The following is a 27,583-nucleotide window of genomic DNA, read 5'->3' on the forward strand; positions in this document are numbered from 1 at the left end:
AAATAAGACCACTGAATTGTTTTCAAAGTAGTTCTATCAATGACTAAACAACTCCCCATCCCTCCCACCCCCACAAGGCCCAAGTAGTCATCTACAGCAGCCCAGAGGTCCAGCTGATGCTTCTAGACTGCTGTCTGTATCCGAGGCCAAAGTCGGATCTGTTGACATTGAAGACACATCATTGACAGACGATGATGACGATGGATGCTGAGAGCCATTGATCACTGCTGCACCTGTGCTATGAGAAACAAAACAGCAAATCAGTTGCAGACAGAGTTGCAGACCGAGTTACTTGTACTGTACTGACCACCTCTAGTGGTCAATAATTTTTCTTTTGGTTTTAAAAGGCTCACTAAAAATAATCACAAGTGATATTCAACACAACACTAACAAACACTTTTCACTGCTAGCTACGAGGTAAGAATTCTGAAAACGTCTGGTAACCTGTCCTTTCTACTAATTTGTTTTTCATTTTCAGTTCAGGACAAGAATTATTAAGTCCAAGCTATAGTTAGAAATGGTCCTACGGCAAGACTCATGAATTGGCTTCAGACTGTGTGTGAATAACACTTAATAATACATGCAAAACTGTCTGCATTGCATTTTGTTGGAGAGAGGATCTCAAAGGAATGTATGACTCAAAGAGTTAAAAACACTGCCCTAATAAATGTAAATTGGTGCAGCCACTGTGGAAAACAGTATGGAGGTTCCTCAAAAAACTAAAAAGAGAATTGCCATATGATCCAGCAATCCCACTCCTGGGCATATATCCAGACAAAAACTATACTTTGAAAAGATACATATACCCCAATGTTCACTGAAGCGCTATTTAAACAGCCAAAACATGGAAGCAACCTATATGTCCAATGACAGATGAATGGATAATGAAGATGTGGTACATATATACAATGGAATACTACTCAGCCATAAAAAAATAACAAAATAATGCCATTTGCAGCAACACGGATGGACCTAGAGATTACCATACTAAGTGAAGTAAGTCAGAAAGAGAAAGACAAATAACATATGATATCACTTATATGTGGAATCTAAAATATGACACAAATGAACTTATCTATGAAACAGAAACAGACTTACATAGAGAACAGACTTATGGTTGCCAAGCAGGAGGGGGTGGTGGGGGAGGGATGGATTGGGAGTTTGGGATTAGCAGATGCGAACTACTGTATATATGTATAACTGAATCACTTTGCTGTACACCAGAAACTAATGTAATGTTGTAAATCAACTATACTTCAATAAAATAAATTTTAAAAAAAACTACTGCCCTAAAAAAAAATGCTCTATGATATCTTCTCACTGTAAAGTCCAAACAATCCTTCTGGTACATCTTGTTTTAAAGCAAAAGCCAAGACGAAGATTAAAATCATTTTAATTCAAAGGATCCTCAGTTCAACCGCCCCATTTGGTTACGTGACTTGCCGAGCCACACAAGTGCCCCAGTTAGGTAAACTCAAGTCTTGTTATTTCAGTTCTAATAAGTACTTGGTAAATGCAAATACAGACTTATTAAACACGAAAGTAGGGGGAGACTGTTTCCTTTACCAACAGTATAGCCTAATAAGCATTTCCTGGATTTTAAAAAGCAACAGGAATACTTAACCTATAGAAAAATCCTCTCAAGGGGGTTGGGTCAGGAAGGGAAGGGAATGACACCGTGGGGTTGGGAAAAGTTAAAGGTGATTCATGCACTAGGTAAGTGCTTTTGAACTACATGAGCACTAAATAAGAGTCTTTTCAAATTTGAGTATATTAAATAACGCAAGTTATACAAAAATTCCTAAGAACACATTCATGGAATAAAAACCAATGGTTTTCAAACTGAGCAATAAGAATAGGCGTGAGTTTCAGGGACCCAATGATGTTAAAACTAAGCAGGTTGAAAACCACTGTTCCAGAACGCAGCACCTCATTGTTTGAAATTATCCCTCCTTTGTGTCCAATGGCATGCAATAAAAACACTTAAATATGAAAGGTCCTCTGAGAGCTTGTCTTCAAATCTAACAATGAAATAGCTAGGGAATAGTAATAGGCAAATCTTTAGGGCAGTGGGGCAGGGACTGGGAAACAGAAAGGAATGGAACCACAAGGGATAGAGCAGGTGATGGGAGGTACACTGGGAAAGAAAAGCAGACTGGGTACTTCAGGCCTAATAGAGAGGAAAAGGAGAAATGTGATAACCTTCTAGACCCAAGAACCCATTAGGCTCCCAGCCAGAGTGAAATGAAGATACTAAACTTTTAAAAGTTCAATTGGTACACTACAGAATGCACCTTTTCTGACTAAAGAGTATACAACATTATGGCTAGCTTCAAAGACCTGTACTGAAACATTCAAATCATAAAAGGGTTCTATATACTTTTTCATGCCTCTACTTCTTTAGCCAAATTTTTTAATCTAATAAAAATCATTTTTTTTCTCTTGAATTTTTATTTAAACATCTTTATTGGAGTATAATTGCTTTACAATGTTGTGTTTTAAATGCATCATAATTAAACAGTTAACTTTTTAATCTGAAAATCAAATACCTAAGAAAAAAAACTTGTTTACTTCTGACCTTTAAAGTAATATGTTGGGTTGGCCAAAAAGTTCATTCGGGTTTTCCCGTAAGTTACAGAAAAACCCAAACGAACTTTTGGGCCAAGCCAATAGTAAATTCTCAATATCCGGACAGCAATAATATGGAAAAATCTTTAATTTCAGATATCTGGGTCATTTCCCTCTCAGTGACTCTACACACTCAAAGGTATGCAAACTCATTTTAGTATTAGCCAACCCAAAATAAAGATAAGAGGCAATCCAGAGGGAAAAATATTTACTTTTTAAAATCAAGTCGAAATGGTATTGTGATTATCTGATATTCTGAGTCATCAAATACTTATCTTCTGTTTTTGCATATAATCAAGAACTGAATATTTTTATAACAGATTAATTTACTAACACTCTTCTTTGCCAGCTATAACTGAGAATCCAGAAAATGTCTAGAAACTTGCAGTCCTGTCCTTTCCACTGACTTATTTTGTAACCATAGTTAAGTGTTGTCTAGGATTCAAATTTTTCACTTATAAATTAAGAACAAACACAACTGCTCTATCTATCTCATGAGATTATTAAGTTTACTCAAACATTTGACACTTAGGATGTGCCATCACTAGGACAGTATGCTAAAGTATAAAACTCCCTAAAAATGGACTTTTCAAATTCCATTCAAGCCTCCATCATGAACAATTCACTTATATGACTACTGTATATCAATACAAAGCTAATTAACTGAGTTATTAAAGCATTTATAAGATAGCTTTTGTTACAGCTAATTGTAGGTAAAAAGCTGTTGAAACCAATTTATGTTTTCAAGAGGATCTATATTAAAATTTGGAAGACTGCATTCTTGATCAAGGTTTAAAAAACAAAGAATTAAAAGAACTCAAAATATAACCAAAAATGTCATAGGAAGCTACAAAAATTATTTAAACAAATATATGTTTATAGTACAACAAAATGGGCACCTGAAACTATACCTATATATCTTACTTCATTGATGCTAAATATGATATCCGTTTTTTTCTTAGAATGTATAAGAATTTTAGAAGGATTAAAATGGCATAGTTTCATGCAAATTCAAGACCTACCTGTTGAAACCTTACTCAGCCTTCAAGGCTCAGCTCAAATTTAATCTCTTCCCTAAAACTGCCCTATTCTCTGTTGCCAGCCATATGGGATGCTGGAAAAACCATGCCCTCTGAAGTTACTGATAAACATGGCTTCAAGTATTGCTTTTCTACACAAAAGATTTGTAGTCTTATATCATTTAATTTTTCTAAACTTGTTTCCTCATCTGTAAAATGTGCACAACAACCCCTTCCTCAGGGTTCTGGGGGGCTGAATGAAACAAAGTACAAAAACTATCAGTGTCTGTCATGTAGTATGTACTTAATATGTACATGTTACCTGTCATTTAACTTTTCCTTTAAATTCTTTATGCTTTAACAAGTACTAAAATTTAATATAAGATGAGCTTATGATAAAAGAAAATGTTTAACTCCTGCAAACCAATGTTCTTAAGAGCTAGAATACCTTCTGACAGCAGTTTTAATGCTACTGCCTTAAACAAATCAAAAATACCAAAATGAGAAAGAGGTATCATGTACAAAATTGGCATCCCGTACAGAATTTTGCCATGAAGTTTTAGTTTATTTATCCAAAGTAAGGACTGTTAAATCACAGAAAGGTAAATATATTGAATTGTGATAAATTTCTTCTTTAAAGACAACAATGCCAACAACCACCAAAAAACGTTTTAAATTTCTGTTCTTCAATGGGATGTCAGTATCAAAGAAAAAGATATGCATTTTATGAAGTCAGTTACTGATATACTAGTACAATGTACTGATAGAACAGTGTACCAATGCTTTCAAATTTACCACAGAAATTGTATTCCTTATAGTTAATAAACTTTGAATACTAATGGTACTAAATATGGAAAGAACTGAAGGTTTCAGGCCACTGAAGACTACAACACAAGAAGTAAACTGTAATCTTAACTAAGCTTATATTGTAACCAACCTAAAGGAGAGGGTTGCCCCCGTATAACTCCATTCTTGGTTCTCTCCTCCAAGTCCATAACTTCTTTGTATATCAATTCTGAAAAAGAGGTGAACAAAAACTTTTCAAAGTCTGAGAGGCAATCTCCCAAGATATGTATGTTTTAAGTAAAAAATTTTTGCACACACTAAGTACTTCGAATGGTGTTCTTGCAATGGCAGAGGGTCCAGAAGTGTCAGCCTAAGATTCAAAGGTGTTAATAACAATTTCTTGATCCTCAACCATGAATTATATTGAAAGAAGCAAAGTCTCTGCTGTAATATTCCAGAAGTTGGATTAAGATAGAGCTGGGGTTAGAAGCTTTACCTTTTTTACTCCACCAACACTTTGTACTATACCATATCATTCTGTACAGCAAATGCTAATTTAATTCTCTCAGTAAGGGCTTGAATCAAATTTGTCTTTAACTTCTATTTCCTGAGCCCTGGCATTGTACCTGGTACACTGTAGGTACTTACCCAGATATCTGTTAAAAGATTTAAATGCAAGAGTATGTGGAACCTTCTTTAATCAGAATAGAATATAAATATATTTTTATTACAGGAAAAGAATCAGGTAACTATACTTTAACTCCTTCTGAGTTGAAGCATGGCATGCTATGACTGTCAAGAATTTCTTCATGAGAATCTTGGTCTTTAACTAGGCTTCTGGATAGTGGGTGGACTGCTGGGAGGACTACTCCAACTGAAGAGTAACACCAGATCCTGCCCTGCAGTGTACGTGCCTCCTGCCCTGTATTCTTCTACATGATCCTGATGTCAAGTGTGATGTGCCTTATGAGTCTGAATGCTGACTTAAGAAGAACCTTCTGGTGGATGCTAACATTGCCGTTATTCATCATCTCTGGGTCATAAAATCCTTTGAGAATTGTATAAAAGCAATGAACCCTCTTCTGAGAAAAATGTATAAACAAAAATTGTTGCACAGAATTTCAAGGAGTCTGTAATTCTTTACATTAAACTTTCAATAAATGATTTCTGATCACAGGGTATGGCAACATTTATGTTGATAATAAGGTAAAACAAGTGGATATGTTGGGATGAACAAGAGCTGGAGACGCCTTAGTTTGCTTGCGATGGTAACCTACTTGGGCTGGGAAGAAGAAAAATAGCAAGTCTTGATAGAGGAAAGAATGGGAGATGCTTTTCTTTAAAGAAACAAAAAGGAATGATAAGCATTCCGGATAGGAGGATTAAAAAGAGAGAGAAAATACTCCTTTGTAAAATGGGACTGAGGCAGAAGAACCAAAGCTAATCAGGAGTACTAACTAGACAAAGCAATCTGTAGTTAATGGCTTTGGCAATGAATTTTTCTGTTATGATGCTAAAATTCTTAAGCAGATCTTGAAAAAGGGAGTTTGTAGGTAATTACTAAACGGCATTTGAGGCTAGGAGAAAAAGATACAGAATAAAGATAAACATGCTTACAGTAATCAAAAATCCCAGATATAACCATATACAAATGAAAATACAATGTTTCACTGATTTTAAGATGTACTTTTTTCACAGTTTAATATCTTTGAAACTGGGTTGCATCTATAATCAGTCGTGCAGTACAACTGGCATTGTTTCTTCTTTCTTAGTGGTACATACTAGTGTGTTTTACAATTGGTGGCCTATTAAGATTCCATGAAATACCATAAATGTTTACTGTAAATGTAATGATATATAAAAATATCAGGTTAGATACTTTAATACATACTCTGATCTATAGTTTCTATACTCCTGTATATTACATATATAGATGCACCAGGTTCTACCCAATTCTATCATTCTGGTGGGCTCTACAGAGTCTAACTATATGTCTCCCAAAGTCAACTTAGCGAAAACTAATCTCTGGTTACTCCTAAGAAGAAAGAATCAAATTCATTCCTCCCAAATAAATCTGTAGATGGATTACATGCTCCGGTTTATATTGTGCCTTCCAAGTATTTAGGTTCTTAGCTCTTAATAACATGTCTTCTGTCTACCTGATTTTAAGTGACTTGTCCAAAGTCATGTAGTTACAAAAGTGGTCAAAATATAAAATGACAACAATATAAATGGAGGCAAGCAGGATCTAAAAATTACCTGGCTGAACTGTCCAAGGGAATCTTTTAAAGAAAGAAATATTTTAACATTGTCATGACTTTCAAAGCATTATTAATGTTCAACCAAAGTAAAAAAAAAAATAAAACTATTAGATATGCAAAGATTAAAAATTAACTAACTCTGTTGGTGAGGGTGGGGGTAAAAGAGACATTCCCATAAAATGCTGATGGAAGTGTAAACTGCTACAATTTCTCTGGAGAGTAATCGGAAATAACTGAAAAATGTCCTTTGGCCCAGTGAATCTCCTTGTAGGATTTTTCTTACAGGCATGTTCTCAGATGTGCACAAGAACACTGCAGAGTTGTTTGTAACAACAGACCAGACACAAGTTAAATGCTCTTCAAATGGTTGTTAGATACAGAACCCTGTGACACAGGCGAACAGCAGATCACTAACCGGCTATTAAACCAAATGAGCCAGGTATATGGAGCAAGAGAGAATAATCTCTAAAATATACGATTATATCAACAAAGCAAGTGTGCACTGTATACAACCATATGTGATTAAAACAGGGTGGGAGAGGAGAAGGGGGAGACATCAAACACACAAGTTCGTATTTTTGTAGACTATGGAAGAACATAAAGTTCCAGAAAGCACAAATGTGTCTTTGTCTGGGGTGGGGAACAAAGACACTGGGATTAAGTCAGTGAGGGAAGGAGACATACTCTCTACTTTTGTAAAAATATTAAATCATATTATTAAATATCAGTTACGAATAATAGAAAATATCTTTCATTTCCCTAAAACGATGAATAAATCAACATAGAAAGCCAGAGCTCTTTCAGCTTCATCTTAAAGAATCTGGTGAATGTTACCTTTCCACTCTTCTATTGTGTGTTCCCTTTCATCTAACTGCTTGTCAGGTATCTTTGGTGGTGGCTGAAAAACAAGGCAACAATATTGAGTCAGTTTATTGGGAGTATATAAATTGTTTACAATTATTTGAAATGTTAGCCAGACTTGGAAAAATACATCATTAGGCCAAGATTGATCAATGATCAACACTGATCTTGCGTAGAGAGAACAGTGACAGGAAAAAAGATGTTTAACCGTCTTTTTCTTTTCTTCCTGTTTTTGAAATGGTCACATTTTTATTTATATCATAGAATTGTGCTATGATTTGGATATAATAAGTTGTTTACAACTAAGTTAAGATGTTTTCCCAAAGTGCTCAACATTCTAGCTCAGCATACAAGTATCACGGCAAAAAGGCAAGAAACAGTGGGGGGGGAACTTTATTTTGTGTAGGAGGTACTTGGATATGTTCATTCTCTTAAGAAACTTTTCATGCAAAAACAGAAAAACGCCATCATCATTTATTTATATTTTTATTTAAAATTTTAAAATATCCTCCAAACCTAACTTTAATTCTAACTCTAAGGGTACAATATAGTCTTCAAACATTAAAGAAAAGAACTTACAGCTTCTGCTTCAGAAGGATCATACCAGACGTTGATATACGGGTGCTGGAGAGCTTCATCTACAGAAATCCTTTTAGATGCATCAATTACCAGCATTTTAGATAACAAATCCCTTGCCTGACTGGCTGCAAAAATAATGAGACGTTAATGTACACGTATCTCATAAAAGTTTTAAAATTATCAATAAACTTCAGAAACTTGAAATTATCATTTATTAAAAAATGTTTTAAACAGAATAGATTTACTATAAAATTAGGTCATACATATGATTAAAAAATATAAAATCACAAAAAAAGAACTAAAAAGAACTAAAACCTCACACTGTTCCATTACCCAGAGACAATGTTATGTCCCATGAGAATATGAATATACCCTCATAAACCCCCTCCACAACCACCCACCTACCCACAATGGAATTAAAGATATATGTTTATAAAAAGTACCTTTAAGTTTATTGTGTTCCGAGTCAGCTGGGAAAAGTACATCAGGGAAGAGTTTCTCAAAGCTATATCCAGCATATTTAGGTCTGTTTTCAACATAAGTCCTTACTGTTGGTTGTAGTTTCTTCATGAATTCAGGACATGGTGTTCCAAGCTGTTCAATAACTTTATTCCACTGATCAATATCTAATATCAAGTAGCTAAGAAAAAATACTGTGTATCTAATGTTCAACATATTAGTCATATCCATATTAAAATAAGAAAATGGCAATTAAAAAATCCTAAGAAAGAATGTGGCAGTTATAAATCTTACAGCCACCTTGCAAAAGGCAATGATTGTAGGTGGACAAAAAGGATCAGTAAACAAGCTTTGTTAACCTTATTTATTATGTGCATGTGTGTGTCTACTAATACTAATTTTATCATAAAAATGGAAGCTTAAATTCTTATATTCTAAATACACAAATTCTAAATACAAATGATAAGTGGCTCAAAGAAAAATGACAATTACTACCCATAAGGACTCTAAATGTAAACTGTACATAATTTTAGAATACAAAATTTGCCTTTCCTTCCAGCTTATCAGAAAATGTGAATGCATTTCCGAGAAGATAGGAAATATTTATTACATGTCCTGCATTTTTTGAGTTTTCTACACTAACAGAAAACCAGTAGCAATGAAAATGATGGCATTTCCTTTTGCCATTCTTTGTTCAGCTTATGTTAGTAAAATTTTTTTAAAGCTCTGAAATTTAAGAAAATGACTCAGTATTTTGGTTAAGGTGTAAGGTTAGAATTCTCTGGTCTCTTTCCTTCCAATCTTTAGCGTTTACACCTCCAACTCCTCCCCGTGGACTAAGACCTAAAACTTTCTTATTGTAACCCAGTGAATATGGTTTTTCCCATTCCTCTTCCTAAAACAATTCTAAGTTTCACTAGCTGATAGACACATAACAGGTCACTGTTATTATAAAGATTAGTAGTCATTCAGATGAACAAAAATCATGACCCAAATCTACTCATCACCATGTAAAATTATTACTGCTGAAATTCTCAGATGAAAAGATCAGTATGCTATGTTGAGTAATGAGACAATAACCAAAAGACATAGAACACACAGCACATTAACAAAAAAGGAAGTGGGGAGGACAAAACAAAAGGATGACCAGAAGCAACAGACAATTCCAAAATTCATATTATGTCCTAAGTACTTCTAGACTTACTCAAGTGTATAATTATTAGAAAATTTAATACAAGCCATGACTTTTGATTTAGGTTAAATAAATCAACTCAAAGCCAGCAAATAATTGTGGATAATTAACCTGAGCAGTTTTCAGAATTAACATATGAAACAACAAATAAATTAGGGAAAGGAAAGTCTAAGTCAAATAGCAGGTGGTATTTTGAAAGAGTAATTTAACAATACTTTCTTATTAGGGAGAGACAAAATACATTATACCTGACCAAGCTGAAGTGCTGTCATACATTTTGACCTTTAGAAACTACATTTTAGGCCAAAGATAAGGATACGATCAGTACCTGGGAACAAAACACCACCTTTGATCATTTCTCCCATGATGCACCCAACTGACCAAATGTCAACTGAAAACAAAATGCAATGACATTAACATAAAGATTTTGGTTAAAATAAAAAAAATATATATAAACATTAAAAAAAATCACACACACCATGTATACTTCAAAATTATAGAAAGCAGTATAAAATAAAAATGAATGACAGTGAATGTGCTCTAACTACCAGCAGAGACTGTATTTCCTACTGCCAGATGCAGCCTACAAACATTTCAGCTTCGTATCTCAACAATTTTTGAACTATAACAGCCACAAACTTTACGTCTGTTTAAAAAAACCCACATGTATGAATGTACACTATATTCATTTTCATTAGAGAACATAAGGAAGTTCATCACCTAACTAATTAAACTGCTGCAGCAGCACAAGGATACAGTCCCTTCCTGGAAAGAGGATTTTGTGGCAAACCATTTCTCCCATAATGCACCCCACAGACCATAAATCCACTATATGTTTGCAGCACAAAAGAAGGAAAAGCAAAGCAAAAGGTCGTTAAAATCAAAGAAGCATAATATGACTGCATTATATAAAAACTGCAAAACATCACCAAAAGAAAAAAGTGATTTTAATTTTAGCTAATGGAATAATTTAAAACACAAAATATTTGTCAAAAGGCTTTGATTCACAAAAGCAAATGTGACGTGTGGCGTTTTAACTACGTATCTAATTTAAAGTGAGAGCTATGCACAGAAATCACATAATTTAAAAAACCTACACATTTTGCCCCTGAAAATTTATTTATAAAATATGAAAAAGAACCAAACACAAATCTTATAAGTAAGGCTGAAAATGTACATGAGGTAGCAAAATTTAAAAAATAAAATCTTTGTACTATTTTGAGGTTCAACTGTGCATTATACTCTCTCTTTAAGTCAAATAAAAGAAAAAAGCATGAGCAGAAATAATCTAGTATATTAAAATACTTAACAGAAACAATGTTTCTATGAATAATTACAGTTAAAAAGTTAATCTAAAGCTCTTCAGAAATTTTCAAGTTGGAGTTAATAAATTCGTTTTGAGAGGTGCTATGTTTACTCTGAATTGAAGGTCATTTTTCTCCTTGGCAACACCATGCTGCATTTACTCTACTATTCCAAAAGGAGCAAGTGCATAGAGAACTAACAAATGATCAATTAAAAAAACCTAGTAAAAGAAGTATATTTCATGTTTTCCACCTGAAGTGTTTTAAACCCATAGAACCAGAACGCTTTTGGTTTAAGAAGTTGGTTTTGGCTGAATACAGTATGAAATTTCCCACAGATTTATTATCTACAGAGTCTCCTAGTAGACTTACTGACCCTTGCCAACTTTAATTTTTTTCTTTTTTTTTGTTGGCCACGCAGCATGCAGGATCTTAGTCCCCCGACCAGGATCAAACCCGTGCCCCCTGTGGTGGAAATGCGGAGTCTTAACCACTGGACCACCAGGGAAGTCCCATGACCCTTGTCAACTTTAAATGAGAGCTCTAGTCAATACTGAAAAGAATCTGCTAGACATAGAAATGGGCAATTTGAGGACCTCCACCTGTTTCATTAAAACTAACCACATACTCTGACATTTTATATCTTTGGGTTTGAAAATCAGACAAAAAGAGTAGGTGCTTGCAGTTTAATACAAGAGGAGAATGAGCAATTTGAAAGGAAAGCTTTAGAAACTTGCATTTGTTTTTGAAGTTTGAAGGCCCCAATTCTCCAATAGCAAAAGAAGAAAAGGGCAGGAATAGATGTTAGAAATATATCCTTTACCAATACAGGAGGACTTGGGAACTTAAAGTCAGTACTTTCTAATACACTCATAAGGAGACTGCCAGTTCATTACAGAATTTTAGGAGCTAGATTAGGAACAAATTTTAGAAATCCTGTGGAACTAAAGTTTCTCTAAAATTTCACATTAAAATACATACAAATCTTTTTATATTTATGGCATAGTTCAACTTTCAAGAATAAAATTTTAGAGGAAAAGTTAACATTCATAAATCAGTTCAGAGAAAAATTTTTTCCAGGGTTTTCATTTTGGCAAAAATCTATGAAAATAATTTTTCCCTGTGGACTTTATAGAGAATAGCAAGCTTTAGTTAAATATTCAGGACACAACTTATGTACATAATCTTAAGAAAAACATCTTAAAACAGATTTCAAAAGCTGCAAGCATGAGAGAAGATATTGTCTGGGTTAATGAAGACTTTCCTCAGAATATGATAAGCCTGATTCATACATAAAGCAAATTTTACAGTGTCTAACTGCTCAGTCTATTTGGCAGTTTAAATATATTCCATTATCTCACACTTTACAAAAAGTTTTGAGCCGGCTTTCAATAAAAGACATATAAAATAAAGTTGTTAAAACAGGTGGGGGTGGGTGAAAGGTGTTAATAAAAGGCAGAAGTTCTTATGTTTAACCTTGCTGGCTAATGTAGTTATCATAATTAAGCATTACATTTGACTCAGTTTCCTGGGGCCCAAAAAAATAAAAAAAAAAAGGCAATAAGGTAGATCTATATAATTCTTCCCTAAGAAAGGAAAGCATGTCAATTCTTTACATGACAGTTATTCTTGGTGCTAATTTCTGGTAGGGAGCTCCCAAGATCACAATTATAAGAGAGAGTGCCACATTATACATTATCTGTGACAATCAATGGTTTTACAGCAAATACAAAAACAATCTTCATGCCGGTCACTTAAAGCAGCAATTCTCAAAAAAAAAAAAAGTCTAATACTAAATCTAACTCACTGGGTTTTACAGGGTATAAGGCAATTTTAGATAAAGAGTAAGACAACAGCATGTTTATTTAAGAACAAAAGAATAGTAGTAAATATTTAAAGTGTTTTTAATGAGCTCAGAAAAGAAAATTAAGCTAAAATCCTCAGTTCAATGTTATCTTTTATAAAAAAGAATCCCAAAAATTGACTTGATACAGTTTCCTGATTCAAAGTGAACTGTTGTTTTAGATTCTTTGCTAGAAAAAATGTCTAGGTCCTATTCTAGTAAGTATTTTGGATTAAGTTACCACATTTAAAAAGTTATAGTTTAAGTCAATAAAATCCTGTGTAGACTTATTCATCTCTTAAATGACTGAGATTCAACAAAATTTCTTAAGTATAAATATATGTATATTTATGCACAATTTTTTTTAAATTCACGAACTACATGCCTGATAATGTTCTTCAATCTTGATTCTAATGCTGATACATATAACTGACTATACTCGCACATAATAATGCCATTTCTTTAAGGCTGGACACAAGGTCGTTGATGAAACATTGTTTTCTCTGAAAGGCAACCTTAAATTAATTATCCATCAGCTATGCAGAATGGCTTTATTGCAGCCCTTAAAGTTTGCACTAAGTGCTACTGCTATTAACTTTAATGTCATGGGATTGGAAATGTGTGCAAATATCATTAAGGCAAACTTAAGATTTCTTGAGCCCATGTTAGAATGCTCATTTTCAAGTTACAGGCAAGAAAATGGTATATACTCTGTTACAGGGGCCATGGCAACAAATTCTTTATCTAATGGTAGTGTTGATGATTATGTATTTGTATTTAAATAAACAGAGGCCCCAAGTTTTTCCAAACATTTATGACAGAATTTGTAGTTACTTTCAAACTCTTGATAAACATCATTTCATACAGCGATACATTTAACTCTATGCACTTCAATTTAAGTATTTACATAAGAAATCTGATAAACAAAAGCAAATAAATCAGAACAGTATTTCAAGTAAATAGTGTTTGCTGACCGTTTTCTTTGTAGCCCATCCCTAGGATGACCTCAGGTGCTCTGTAGTAGCGAGTCACTACGTAAGGTGTCATCATAAAACTAGTTCCTGCAGTCCTGGCCAGTCCAAAGTCAAGAATCTTCAAAGTGCAGTCTGATTTTACTACTATATTACTGGGCTTTAAGTCCTTCAAAAATAAAAATTTAAAAAATGGCTGCTATAATATAAACAAATATTTTGCAGTCCACAAGTTATGAGATCACTTATAAAACAATTCATGGTTACTGTTCATTTTTCTCACTGTTATCACTGCACAGATTCATCATAATAGGCAAATCTGAGAAATTAGCTTGATGGCATTTTTAATTTATGAATATATACAGTTATTAGAAGTTAGTAATGCTTTATTTGCTAGAAATTATGATTAGCTAGAAACTTTCAATCAAGTGGTGTGAAAGCAATTTGGAAAGGCATCTCAAAGCTCATGTAAGAACTATTACAGTAAAAGTAAGAGAGAATCATAAAGTTAGCATTTATATGCACTTGTATACTAAATTACCAGCTTTTAAAAGATCCCATTTTAAGGTCAAAACAAGCTTTATATAGATACTATATACCAACAATGGGCCATTCTATGTCAACCCAAGCACATGTCACTTGACCTTTCAAACTGGCAGACGTTCAACTCTAAAGGATCGAAGTCAGTCCTTCCATCACTGATTTCCAACCCGAAATCGTACAAATTTGTTCATAAAAATTTTGACTGCCAGTTGAGGTAGGACACCATTGTCTTGGTGCCACTAATCCATAAAATTACTTGTTGTTGATGCTACCAAATAATGTCTTTGTGAAGAATTTCCCACCTGAACCCAACCTCAAGGAATTCTGTGCTATGATCATTAAAAGGCAGCAGCATAAACACTCATGGCTTCGAGTTCAACCCATGAACTTGTTAGCTCCCATGAATTCTATTATGAACCTAGACCAAAGAAAGCAGGAGTATGATTCACATACACTGAATACCAGTGACTGATGTAACACAAAATAAAGCTGGCCTGAAATAATTACTTTTGTAATGTCTATATCCAGAGAAGCATGTATGCTGTCTTTAGCATATTTTGATATGCAATCATGGATGGGTTAGGCGATATGTAATTTATAGGTTTTATCAAATTAAAAATAGATATCAACAGGTTTATTGAAACAGAAAATGAAAATTTTCATTATTGCTATCCTGTAAATACGTTGTCACTATTTCCAAAATATAATATCTCTGCAAAGTAACACTGCGTGTTCAAAAATAAATATTATGAGCCTTGATACTATTTCAATGTCTATAGTGTTGGTTAATGATTAATGGCTCTTCATACTACTGCATTCTAGTCTAGAAATAAGATTTCAACCTTAAACACTTTATTTTGGAAAGATTAAGAACAAAATGCAACTTTTAAAAAATAGACATCTTGTTAAGGAAAAGAAACTGTCAAAAAAGAATATCATCTGAAATTCATCCTTGCATATCAAGATGTACCTTTCTACAGATGTTTAAGTTGCATTGCTATCTATACCTGTGAAGAATAACTGAACTTGTATGAATGTGTGACAGAAGTAGTGGACTAACAATATTCCACCTTCTCTCCCACATTTTTCCAGCCTGTGATTAATTCTAGTCAATGGGATGTGAGTGGGAATCAAGAATAGAAGGGCCAGTGCATAACATCCTTTTGTCTCTTGCCCTGCTTTGGTGACTAGTAACATTCTAGATATTGAGCTGCTTGAGCATCTATGTATGGCAGAGTCCTCACCCCACTAGGACCTGTACTGGACACATACTGTGGGAGATAAACCTTGGTTGTGTTAAGCCACTGAAAACTCAAGTGTTTATTTGTTAATAACCTAGTTGTGATATTGTGATTTATAATAAGAAAACCATATTTGGTCATTGTCCCAATTACTGGCACAGAGCTCCTAGAACCCTTGGAATTTCCTAAGTGATAAGAGCAATAAAGGTGAAAGGAGTGCTTTTTGTTATTCGTAAGAAGTACCTTTCAACTACACCAGAGTTGACTTAATGAGGTTACTTTTGGAAAGTTCCAAAGGATGAGGCTGGTTGCCAGGGAACCAACAAAATAATTAGAGTGTTGAAACTTTCAGTCCCACAGGCCCCCAGACCACCTGGGAGGGGAGAGGGGCTAGAGACTGAGTTCAATCTCCAATGGTCAAAGATTTAATCAATCACGCCTATGTAATGAAGCCTCCATTAAAAACCCAAAAGGACTGGTACAGAGAGCTTCCGGTAAACACATGGAGGTGCTGGGAGAATGGTGCACCCAGAGAGGGCTCGGAAGCTCCGTGCGCCTTCCCACATACTTTGCCTTATGCATCTCTCCATTTGGCTGTTCCTGAGTTACATCCTTTGTAATTAACCAGTAATCCAGAAAGTAAAATGTTTTCCTGAGTTCTATTAGGCACTCTAGCAAATTAACTGAATCTGAAGAGGGGGTTGTGGGAACCTCCAAATTATAGCCTGGGATTATGATTGGCATTTGAAGTTGGGGCAGTCTTGTGGGACTAAGCCCTTAACCTGGAGGATCTGAGGCTATTTCCAGGTAGATAGTGTCTACCTGGAATTGAGTAAAATTGTAGGATACCCAGGCTGGTGTCCAGAGAATCTGAGGACTGTTTGGTGTGGGAAAAACTACCTCACATCTGGTGTGAGAAGCATTATGGTAGTAGTGTGAGAGTAAAAGAGACACCTAAGAATGTTTTCCGTTATACTAGTCTATTCTGACTAACACTGAAATTGATGACAGGAGTACAGTGCTACTATTATAAACACAGGATCATAGCTTAGTAGTTGAGCAGCAGGCAGCAGGGAAACTAATATCAAAGGTTGGAAAGGTGATCCAGGTTATAGAGTAGCAAGACATTTCATGACACTGTCACCTACAGTAGCTTGGAAGGCACAGCACTTGCATAATGAACTTGAGCTCTAGAACAGGGGTTGGCAAATTAATGCCTGCCTGTTTTTGTGAAGAAAGTTTTATCAGAACACAGTCACACTCTCATTACCTACTGTCTATGGCTGCTTTTGCGTTACTATGATAAAGTTGAGAAGCTGTAACAGAGACTGTATAAACTGATAAAGTTTATACTTTATCAACTGATAAAGTTGAGAAGCTGTAACAGAGACTTGCCTTTAGAAAAAAAGTCTGCTGACCCCTGCTCTAGAAGGAGATTGAAAAGCAAAACTTTAGTAGTGGGTATAGGTGGCTATTGGCTACAAATCAAAGAATTGGCCACTTCACAAGAAGAAATAAAAGGGAACAGAGAATCTAGAATTTCAAGGCCTTGCCATTCTGGGAAAGCTAAATGCTACTAGACCTTTCAAAAAGAAAAAAAAAGAAAAAATAGCGGGTTGCTCAGCAAATATCTCCACCTCCTAACCCAATATACTTCTTCACCTTATCGATGGGCCTACAGTAATTCTGGCCAATGGAATGTGAGGAAATGTGATGTTCATCAAATCTGAAGAGAAGTTTTAGATGTGCTTGACTGATTTAGCTTGGATCTTGCCCTTCTTTCACCATGAGAAAAGGATGTGCCCCAGGGAGGCACTCCTTCAGCCTGGATGCTAAAAGCTGGACATGAAACAAACCCTGAACCTGATCCCATGATCTGGAGCAGTGCCACACAGCCAACCTGCAGACCCCTGAGCAAGCAATAAATGTTGTTGTAAGCCACTGATATCTTGAATTTGTTTCTAATGCACCATTTTCACATAACAATTCTGAAAGCCTTTGATGGAAGAAGACCTGAAAAATCTTTCAATTGATGAAAATACCTCAGACTTGCCAACAGAGGCCTAAAAACATAAAGGCAGACATTAAGTCCAAGAATATAGAGCCAGTGAGCTACCAGATGTGCTTTGAAAAGAACTGAAATTAAAAACATAAGAAGTCTCCTGAGTTTCTAAGAGAGATGTACCATTTTAAAAAAAAGAACTCCTTAAGGCTGTGACTGTTCTAGCCTTAAAACAATGGTTCTCAAATCAGGGCAATTTTGTTCCCAGGGGATATTTGGCAATGTCTAAAGACATTTTTGGTTGTCACAATTGGGGAGTACTACTGGCATCTCATGGGTAAAGGCCAGGAATGCTGCTAAACTTTCTACAATGTACAGGACAGCCCCTCAAAAGAAAGAATTATTCATCCAAAATGTCAATAGTGTCCAGGTTAAGGACTGTCTTAAAGTGACACTTGGGCCTCCAATCTTTAACAGATAGGAGTGAAACAGGGGCAGCCCCCAATGAGAACACACTTTCCAATACCCACTTCAGATATACTCAAGAAGGCTAGCAGAAAAGACTCTCCACAGGGTGGAGCCAGGTACCACAGAGAAGAGTGGACAGAGTACTCCTTGCAGAGATCAGATTCAGGGCCTAATCAAGGAGTAGTCTTCCCCACCACAAGGGCAAAAGAACGCTAACAATGTCTACACAACAGAATTACAAATAAATAACGACTGCATTTTTCAATTTCCCAAATGGGATTGTTTATTGTAGTTACCCTGACCCTGTTTGACCACCATATCTAGGGAATGGGGGGAGGGGGAGGAGATGCAAGTGACCAGATAATTTGGTCATTTTAGTTCTAATATTTCTAGACCAAAAGAAGAAATATCTGGATTAATGTAGAGATTACTATGTATCACTTAGCACTAAATGCCTTGATAGGCTAGGACTCTGGGTTATCTTCCCTAAGGAGGGGGTGACTAGGTACTAGGTGTGGAATAAAGGAAGCAAAGGAATGCTTGATAAGCAGAGCAGAATGGCACAGACCATTCTGAAGACTGCCTCCCCCCATTTCCCAGTTCCCTTACAATTAGGCAGGTCCTTATGACTAGTTCTGCCCATGGTCTTAGACCCAGTACATTCCACCTGGCTTTTTCTTCCCCTGACACCGGGACCAGCAACTATCTAGATGCTGGAGCCTTATACAGCTTAGCTTGGATCTCTGAGCAAATATGTGGAACTCCATCCGCCATCCTGACTTGTACTGAACCCCTAAAGGATGAAAGCTCAGGTTATTTTATCAAGCAAGTAATCTCCGGCAAGCAGAGAGGGTAGGTAAGGAGAATTTAAGAGTAGAGCACAGAGGTGAGTATCAATTATGGCCTCAAGACCAGCTATAGAAATGGGTGCTATGGTTTATCCCATTAAACTTCTTGGAACTTGCTCAAGGAACAGACATCAAATAAAATCCTGGAAAAACAGTTTCCAGAGCTTACCGTATGAAAGAAGTAGGAACAAATGGCACCAGGGGTGGCCTATGGTGGGTGCTGTGATACCTGCTCTGAGCCTGGGTTTAGGACTGAGGCACTCATTCTTCCAGGGGCTGGCAGTGTTGACTACTGACAGTTTTCAGCAAATCTCTCTCCAGGAAATGCCCTCAGCCACAGAGAGCCACTTTTTCCAAAGTCTGCTCTCCAAGACCAAGGTCTGCTTGAGTCACCAGTTGAGGCCTCTAGAGTGATTGCATCTAATTTCTCCCCTATGTCTATTTTTTACTTCCTTTACTCCCCACAGATGTTGATCCTGAGAGGACTCCCCATTAAACTGCTTACATGTCAATATATCTCCATCCTTGAGTTTGTTTCCCAAACAGCCTGATCTAAGATAAAGGCATATTTTTCATCATAGGTAAAAGACCCCTAATGTGACTGTATTTGGAGATCAGGCCCTTATGGAGGTAATTAAGGTTAAATGAAGTCATGAGGGTGGGACCCCAATACAAAAGAACTGATGTCCTTACAGAAAAGAAAAAGACACCAGAGCTTGCTCTCTCTTCCTGCATGCACAGAGGAAAGGGCATGTGAGGACACAGCAAGAAGGCAGCTATCTCCAAGCCAGGAAGAGAGATCTCACCAGAAACTGAATTTATTTGCACCTTGGTCCTGGACTTCTAACCTCCCAAACTGTGAGAAAATAGATTTCTGTTTTTTAAGCCACCCAGTCTGTGGTATTTTGTTATGGTACCCCAAACAGACTAATACAACCTAAGTAAATGGAAAGACATCCTGTGTTCATGAATCTGAATACTAAATATAGTTAAGATGGCAAAACTACCCAAGCAATGTACAGTCAATGAAACCCTTATTAAAATTCCAATGGACTTTTCTGCAGAAATGGAAAAGCTGATACTCAAATTCATGTGGAATCACAACAGGCCCTGAATAGTCAAAATGATACTGAGAAAGAATAAAGTTGGTAGACTCACACTTTCCCATTTCAAAATTTACTACAAAGCTACAGTGATCAAAATAATGTGGTTCTGATATAAGCACAGACACAAAGACCAATGGAATAGAGAACTAGGAGTTCAAAAATAAATCCATATGTCTACGGCCAACTGAATTTCAATAAGGGTGCCAAGACCATTCAATTAGAAAACAATAGTCTCTTTAATAAATGATGCTGGGATAACTGGATTTCCACAAGTGAAAGAATGAAGTTGGCACCTTATCTCACACCATATACAAAAATTAACTCAAAATGGGTCAAAGACCTAAATGTAAGAGCCAGAACTATAAAACTCTTGATGGAAAACTAGGGGTGAATCTTAATGACCTCAGATTTCACAATAGAGTCTTACATATGACACTAAAAGGACAAGCAACCAAAAAAAAAATAAACTGATTTTCATGAAAAGTAAAAACATCTCCATATCAAAAGAGATCAAGGAAGTGAAAAAAACAACATACAAATTCAGAGAAAATATTTACAAATTACTTATCTGATAAGAGTCTAGTATTCAGAATATATAAAGAACTCTAATAACTCAACAACAAAGACAAACAACTCAATTAAAAAATGGGCAGAGCTTGAATAGACATTTCTCCCAAGAAGATATATAAACGTCCAACAAACATGAAAAGATGTTCAATGTCATTACAGAAATGCAAGTCAAAACCACAATGAGATGCCACTTCATACTCACTAGTAATGGCTAGAATGAAAAAGTCATTAAGTATTAGCAAAGATCTGGGGAAGATGGAACTTTCGTGCACTGTTGCTGGGAATGTAAAATGGTGTACCCACTGTGGAAAAGTTTGTTCATTCCTCAGAAAGTTAAATATGACCCAGCAATTCAACTCCAAGGTAGATACCCAAAAGAACTGAAAACAGGAACTCAAACAAATACCTGTACCTTAATGTTCACAACAGCACTATCCACAAAAGCTAAAAGGTGGAAATAACCCAAATGTCCATGAATGGATGAATGGATAAACAAAATGTGGTAAATACATACAAAAGAATATTAATCAGTCATAAAAAGGAATGAACTACTGATATATGCTTCAATATGGGTGAACTTGAAAACACTACGCTAAGTTAAAGAAACCAGACACAAAAGGTCATATATTGTATGATTCCACCTATATGAAACATCCAGAAGAGGTATATCCATGGACACAGAAAGCAGACTGGTATATGCCAGGGGTTGGGGTGAGAGGGGAATGGGGAGCTACTGCCTAATGGGTAGGCAGTTTTCTTTTGGGGCAATGAATATATTTTGAAATTTGGTATCGGTAGTGGTTGCACAATGTTGTGAATGCACTAAATATCATTGAATTGTACACTTTAAGATGGTTAATTTTATGTTACATGAATTATACCTCTATGATTAGAAAAAGAATATGACAGTTTTTTCTACTAACCCGATGAATAATTCCAGCAGAGTGAAGGTGTTTGATTCCACACAGCATCTGATAGAGAAGGTAGGACATTCTTTCATGATCTAGTTCCATCTGAATCACTTGACAAAGATTTGCATCCATGAGCTCCATGACTATGTAACTTCACGGGTGAAAAAATATGACAGCTGAAGTATACAGTAACAATCGAAGAACAATGTATTAACAAAATTTTAATTATCACACTTACACATCTTGAAATTCTTCTAGGGATTTCTGTGGTGTAAAAACATTCAAAAGGCCAATTATCTGTGGCAAAAGCAGAGAAATAGGAAAATTAGAAATTCCTTAATAATATTTTCATTTGGGAACTGCAAATACATGGATTAAAAAAAAGCCACCTTCAGTGTAAAATTTTTCAAGTCTTATGTTCTAAGCTTAAGTAATCCCTTTTATTTTATATAATAAAACTTTATGGCCAGGGGTTGGGGGCAGGGAGGGAAGCAGAGTACAGAGAATCTTAAGGGCAGTGACAATACCCTGAATGATACTATAACGGTAGATATATGTCATTGTACATTTATCCAATCCCATAGAATGTACACCACCAAAAGTGAACCCTAATGTAAACTATGGACTTTGGGTGATAAGGAGGTGTCAATGCAGGTTCACTGATTATAACAAATGCACCACTCTGGTGGGGGATGTTAATAATGCAGAAAGCTGTGCGTGTGCGTGGGCAGGGGGTATATGGGAAATCTCTGTACCTTTCTCTCAATCTTGCTGTGCACCGAAAACTGCTCTAAAAAAACAGCCTTCACACACACACAATATCAACAGAAGAGCTCCACAAAATCCATTCCATTTATGAACATTCAATTATCAAGAACCTACATTATACAACCCTCTACATAATTTGTAAGCAAATCTTAAATACCTTCTGCCAGCTCTTATCCAACTCAATATTTCTATATAATCTCAGCCCTTTCGCCCCCTGGTTTTTCATAATACTGCACTTCCCCAGTTTTCCTCATTTCCAGTCTATTCCACTAGTTTATCCATAGACATGCTCTCTTTCCCACTATTTTGTTTTAATCCTCCTCCTTTATCTGTACCCTTTTCTTGGGTGATACTATGTATGTCTTTTTCTCCAAACATCTCTATGGTGTTTTTCTAAATACTCATTAAAAGTCCTTGCTTAGTTTATGAGTCTCAGATTTTCACAGCTACCTCACATGAGGGCTCACAAAATAATATAAAACTGAACTCATTATCCTTCCAACCCAAACCCCTTACTTTTCCAGAGTGTCTTTTCTTTTACAATAGAAAGCTGAGAGTGATTTTTGACTTTTTTCAATATTTGTACCATAATAAATATTTAAAAGGATGCCATCCATTCTCTGTTAGTCTGAATTTCAACCTCTTCTTTTCATTTCCTGTGCCACTATTTATGCTGAGGATTCTAGCATCTCATCTAGACTGTTCATGCTATAATAACTTCTAACACTTGGTTCCCTAACAACGGTTTTCTGCAAATCCAGCTACCATTTTACTGCTTATAATATATGGTAATGAAAAGACCTGATCATATTATTCAGCTTCTCAAAAACCTAATGCCACCAAAAAAAAGGCCAAAACTCCCTTGCAGTACACTCAAAGCCCTCCATAACAGAATATCAACCCACTTCTTCTCTTGCTAAGCCCTCTATTAAACTTGACACTTGAGCAAGAATATTGTTTTCAAAAAACTGTCAAGGCCTTTAAACATACTATTCCCTATGCTGGTCATTTACCTAAAAAACTACTAAACAAACCTGCAAGATAGGCCTCTTTTGTAGGGTCTGACAACCCCTAGTCCTTGACAGACCTGAATATTCTACTTTGTCCCCACGATATCTTATATGTTATTATGGCATTTAACACACCGTAGTATAGTCTCCCTTTCACAGCAGCCTCTGATTCCCCTTTACAATTCCAGCATTCAGGAAAACACCTCACACATATTTTTGAAATGTCTGTTGACAATTATACTTAGGAATGGGAATGTTTTTCTAGACATAAACTTCATGAGAGCAGAATCCATGTTACTCATTTAAGCATAAAGCTTTGCTTATAGAAGGCATTCAAATATATGTTCAGTGAATAAATTCAGAAAAGTACTTTTCAGATCAGAGAGGGTAAAACAAATGTGTTTAAGACAGAGGAATAAGTATCTAGTTGTTCTAAATGAATTCATGTCTCCTAACCAGATGAACTGTACACTTGGAGACTTGGAGAATTAGTAAAACTATTCTCATTAACATCTGGGAAATCCCACAGTAGGAGACAGGTGTTAAAGATGAAAGGCATACAGAGACAGAAAGGAGATTAGCTGTTGCTTAGAACTAAGGAATATGGGAGATGGGGGAATGAGAGCTAAAGGAATGGCGTCTCTTTTTGAGGTAAGGAAGATGTTCTAGAACTGACTGTGGTGACAGTCACATATATCAGTGAATATACTAAAAACCACTGAATTAAATGGATTAGTTGTATGGTATGTGAATTGTATCATAAGAAAGCTGTTATATAAAAAAAGATTAAAAGGGACAGTTGTCTTGCTTCTCAAAAAGAGAAATAAAGAAAATTACATCAGTCATATACTGGACAAACAAAAGTCAAGGACTGATTAAGTGGATGGTATATGACTACTTTAAAAGAAGTAAAAATTACTAGGAACACGTAAAAATTCACTGGGAAACTTTATACTTCTGTGAATAAAAACAACAACAGCAATAGTAACAACAAAGAACAGCAGCAGATCAGAGAAATGCAACCAGATAGATGAAGATTTCAAAAAGGCATTTTTGAAAATGTCACTAATAACAATATCCTTGTGAATAGGTTGAAGAATTGGGAGATATGCGCAATTTTTATAGTTAGAGATGTAATTTTTGCAGGTTGCTAATGAACTAATCCAACTATTATGAAGGCATCCTGAGCAAAACTGGTAAGTGAAGCCAACAAGTGAAAAATCCAAACAAAGAAGAAAGCAATCCCCAACAGTCTAGTAAGAGGAGCCAGATTTCACATATGAAACTGAATAGGAAGATACAGAAAGCACTACACTAAAGAATGGGAAAGACCTGTTAGCTGGTCTATGACAAAGAATAACTTGCTTATTAGGTAATGTGAGTCAAATGGTGACCAGATTTCCAAACAGGATTACAATGTCCACAGTTAAGAGATGACATGCCTCAGCTCCTCTCAGAGGATTCAATCAGACATGCACTACTGTGTACCAGGTGACATATCCAAGTGCATTCAGAGATAAGTGACCAAGTTGAAAAGGAAACTCAAAACCATCTATGAAGAGTGGAAAATGCACAATATGAATGTACTTAGTACTACTGAATTGTACATTTAAAAATGGTTAAGATAGTAAGTTTTATTGTTATTGTATTTTACCTCAATTAAAAAAAAAAGAAGAAGGGAATGGGAAAAACCAGAGATGTTTAGACCAATGAAGAGATGATTTGCACAAAAAGGCAAGACATTACAAAAGCATCCATCCATCAGGGAGTGGAAAAATTCCATTACCATTCCTCTTTTCCCTATCTTTATTCACATTCATTCACTGAACAATTCACTGAAAAAGTTATGTTTCGAGCACCTATTCTGTGCAAGCACTCTTCTAGGTGCCAAGGGTATTACCTGGATGAATCTGTGCCACCTCCACTAAAGGGTTACTCATGTGAAACAAGCTTTCCATGCCCTCCATTTAGTTGACAGAACCATCTTTCTTTGCAGTCACCCAGGCTCAGGAGGTAGGTGTCACTGGCCGTCTCTCCCCAATGCAAAACCAAGGTAATGCCACCACGACATTGCCACGAAACAGGCTCCAAGGGGTACGAGCAGTTCTATTCCAGGGCAGGAGGCCACCAGCAAAATCTTGACAAGCAACATACTTGGCTCCCATCTAGAACAAGAATGGCTGACGCAACTTCTTCCCGATCACTGACTGACTGTAATCTTTATCTCTAGGCCTTTTTTTTTTTCTGGTTAATAAAATAAGTTTATTTATATATACATGGTAGCTGAATTCTGTGGATAAGGAAAAATAAGTCATACATCTCACATATGTATATATAACATATGTATCTCTGATTACATATATTATATATAAATTTACTTTTCTAACAGATTTCTTTCTCTATATACACACACACATTGATATTTTAAATGCAATCGCCGACAGAAATATTATGATAAGACAACTTAACATGAGTTTGGTGATTGTCTCTATGCCTCTTTTTAAATACTATTCCTCCTCTTGGAGGCTCCCTTCCTTCAATAACCCAATTTTTACCCCATCTTTAAGAAATAGTCTAGGTCCACCCTTCCCCAAAGCTGTCCCGTTTCATTCAAGCTCACAACAATCTTCTTTCTCCTTAAATCTCAACACTTATTTTCCATCTGCCATAATTTTTTTTGAATTTTATTTAATTTTTTTATACAGCAGGTTCTTATAGTTATCCATTTTATACATATTAGTGTATACATGTCAATCCCAATCTCCCAATTCATCACACCCACCCCGCCACTTTCCCCCCTTGGTGTCCATACGTTTGTTCTCTACAACTGTGTCTCTACTTCTGCCATGCAAACCGGTTCATCTGTACCATTTTTCTAGGTTCCACATATATGCGTTAATATACGATATTTGGTTTGCTCTTTCTGACTTACTTCACTCTGTATGACAGTCTCTAGAGCCAACCACGTCTCTACAAATGACCCAATTTCATTCCCTTTTATGGCTGAGAAATATTCCATTGTATATATGTACCATATCTTCTTTATCCATTCGTCTGTCGATGGACATTTAGGTTGCTTCCATGACCTGGCTATTGTAAATAGTGCTGCAATGAACTTTGGGGTGCATGTGACTTTTTGAATTATGGTTTTCTCTGGCTATATGCCCAGTAGTGAGATTACTGGGTCATATGGTAATTCTACTTTTAGTTTTTTTTGTTTTTTTTTTTTTTTTTGGTGGTACGCGGGCCTCTCACTGTTGTGGCCTCTCCCGTTGCGGAGCACAGGCTCCAGAAGTGCAGGCTCCGGATGCGCAGGCTCAACGGCCATGGCTCACGGGCCCAGCCGCTCCGCAGCATGTGGGATCTTCCCGGACTGGGGCACGAACCCGTGTCCCCTGCATCGGCAGGCGGACTCTCAACCACTGCGCTACCAGGGAAGCCCCTACTTTTAGTTTTTTAAGGAACCTCCATACTGTTCTCCATAGTGTCTGTATAAATTTACATTCCCACCAACAGTGCAAGAGGGTTCCCTTTTCTCCACACCCTCTCCAGCATTTGTTGTTTGTAGATTTTCTGATGTGAGGTGATACCTCATTGTAGTTTTGATTTGCATTTCTCTAATAATTAGTGATGTTGAACAGATTTTCATGTGCTTCTTGGCCATCTGTATGTCTTCTTTGGAGAAATCTCTATTTAGGTCTTCAGCCCATTTTTTGATTGGGTTGTTTATTTTTTTAATATTGAGCTGCATGAGCTGTTTATACTTTGTTAATTTGTTTGCAAATACTTTCTCCCATTCTGAGGGCTGTCTTTTTATCTTGTTTGTAGTTTCCTTTGCTTTGCAAAAGTTTTTAAGTTTCATTAGGTCCCATTTGTTTATTTTTGTTTTTATTTCCATTATTCTAGGAGGTGGATCAAAAATGATCTTGCTGTGATTTATGTCAAAAAGTGTTCTTCCTATGTTTTCCTCTAAGAGTTTTATAGTGTCCAGTCTTACATTTAGGTCTCTAATCCACTTTGAGTTTATTTTTGTGTATGGTGTTAGGGAGCGTTCTAATTTCATTCCTTTACATGTAGCTGTCCAGTTTTCCCAGAACCACTTATTGAAGAGACTGTCTTTTCTCCATTGTATATCCTTGCCTCCTTTGTCATAGATTAGTTGACCACAAGCGTGTGGGTTTATCTCTGGGCTTTCTATCCTGTTCCATTGATC

The 27,583-nt window shown here is 36.0% G+C and overlaps 1 protein-coding gene across 4 annotated transcripts in view; it reads right to left on the reverse strand.

Annotated features, from left to right (window-relative positions):
• Nucleotides 1-73: 73 nt before the first annotated feature.
• The window catches only part of MAPK8 (mitogen-activated protein kinase 8), a 102,965-nt gene continuing 75,455 nt past the window's right edge, over nt 74-27,583 (reverse strand). The window contains exons 2-11 of one of the 4 annotated variants that reach the window (XM_079900091.1): nt 25,271-25,660; nt 21,831-21,889; nt 21,605-21,743; nt 13,907-14,072; nt 10,105-10,176; nt 8,578-8,760; nt 8,135-8,259; nt 7,529-7,592; nt 4,585-4,662; nt 74-233 (exon numbers count right to left, since the gene is read on the reverse strand). In XM_079900091.1, the coding sequence (XP_079756217.1) occupies nt 88-233; nt 4,585-4,662; nt 7,529-7,592; nt 8,135-8,259; nt 8,578-8,760; nt 10,105-10,176; nt 13,907-14,072; nt 21,605-21,733 (963 nt within the window). In that variant the 5' untranslated portion in view covers nt 21,734-21,743; nt 21,831-21,889; nt 25,271-25,660 and the 3' untranslated portion in view covers nt 74-87. Of the gene's footprint in view, nt 239-4,584; nt 4,663-7,528; nt 7,593-8,134; nt 8,260-8,577; nt 8,761-10,104; nt 10,177-10,541; nt 10,614-13,906; nt 14,073-21,604; nt 21,744-21,830; nt 21,890-25,270; nt 25,661-27,583 lie in introns of all 4 variants that reach the window. The other 3 variants (XM_079900089.1, XM_079900088.1, XM_079900090.1) reach the window with 3 other exon arrangements.

This window comes from Stenella coeruleoalba (genome assembly GCF_951394435.1).
Source record: "Stenella coeruleoalba genome assembly, chromosome: 16".
Classification (NCBI taxonomy): Eukaryota; Metazoa; Chordata; class Mammalia; order Artiodactyla; family Delphinidae; genus Stenella; species Stenella coeruleoalba.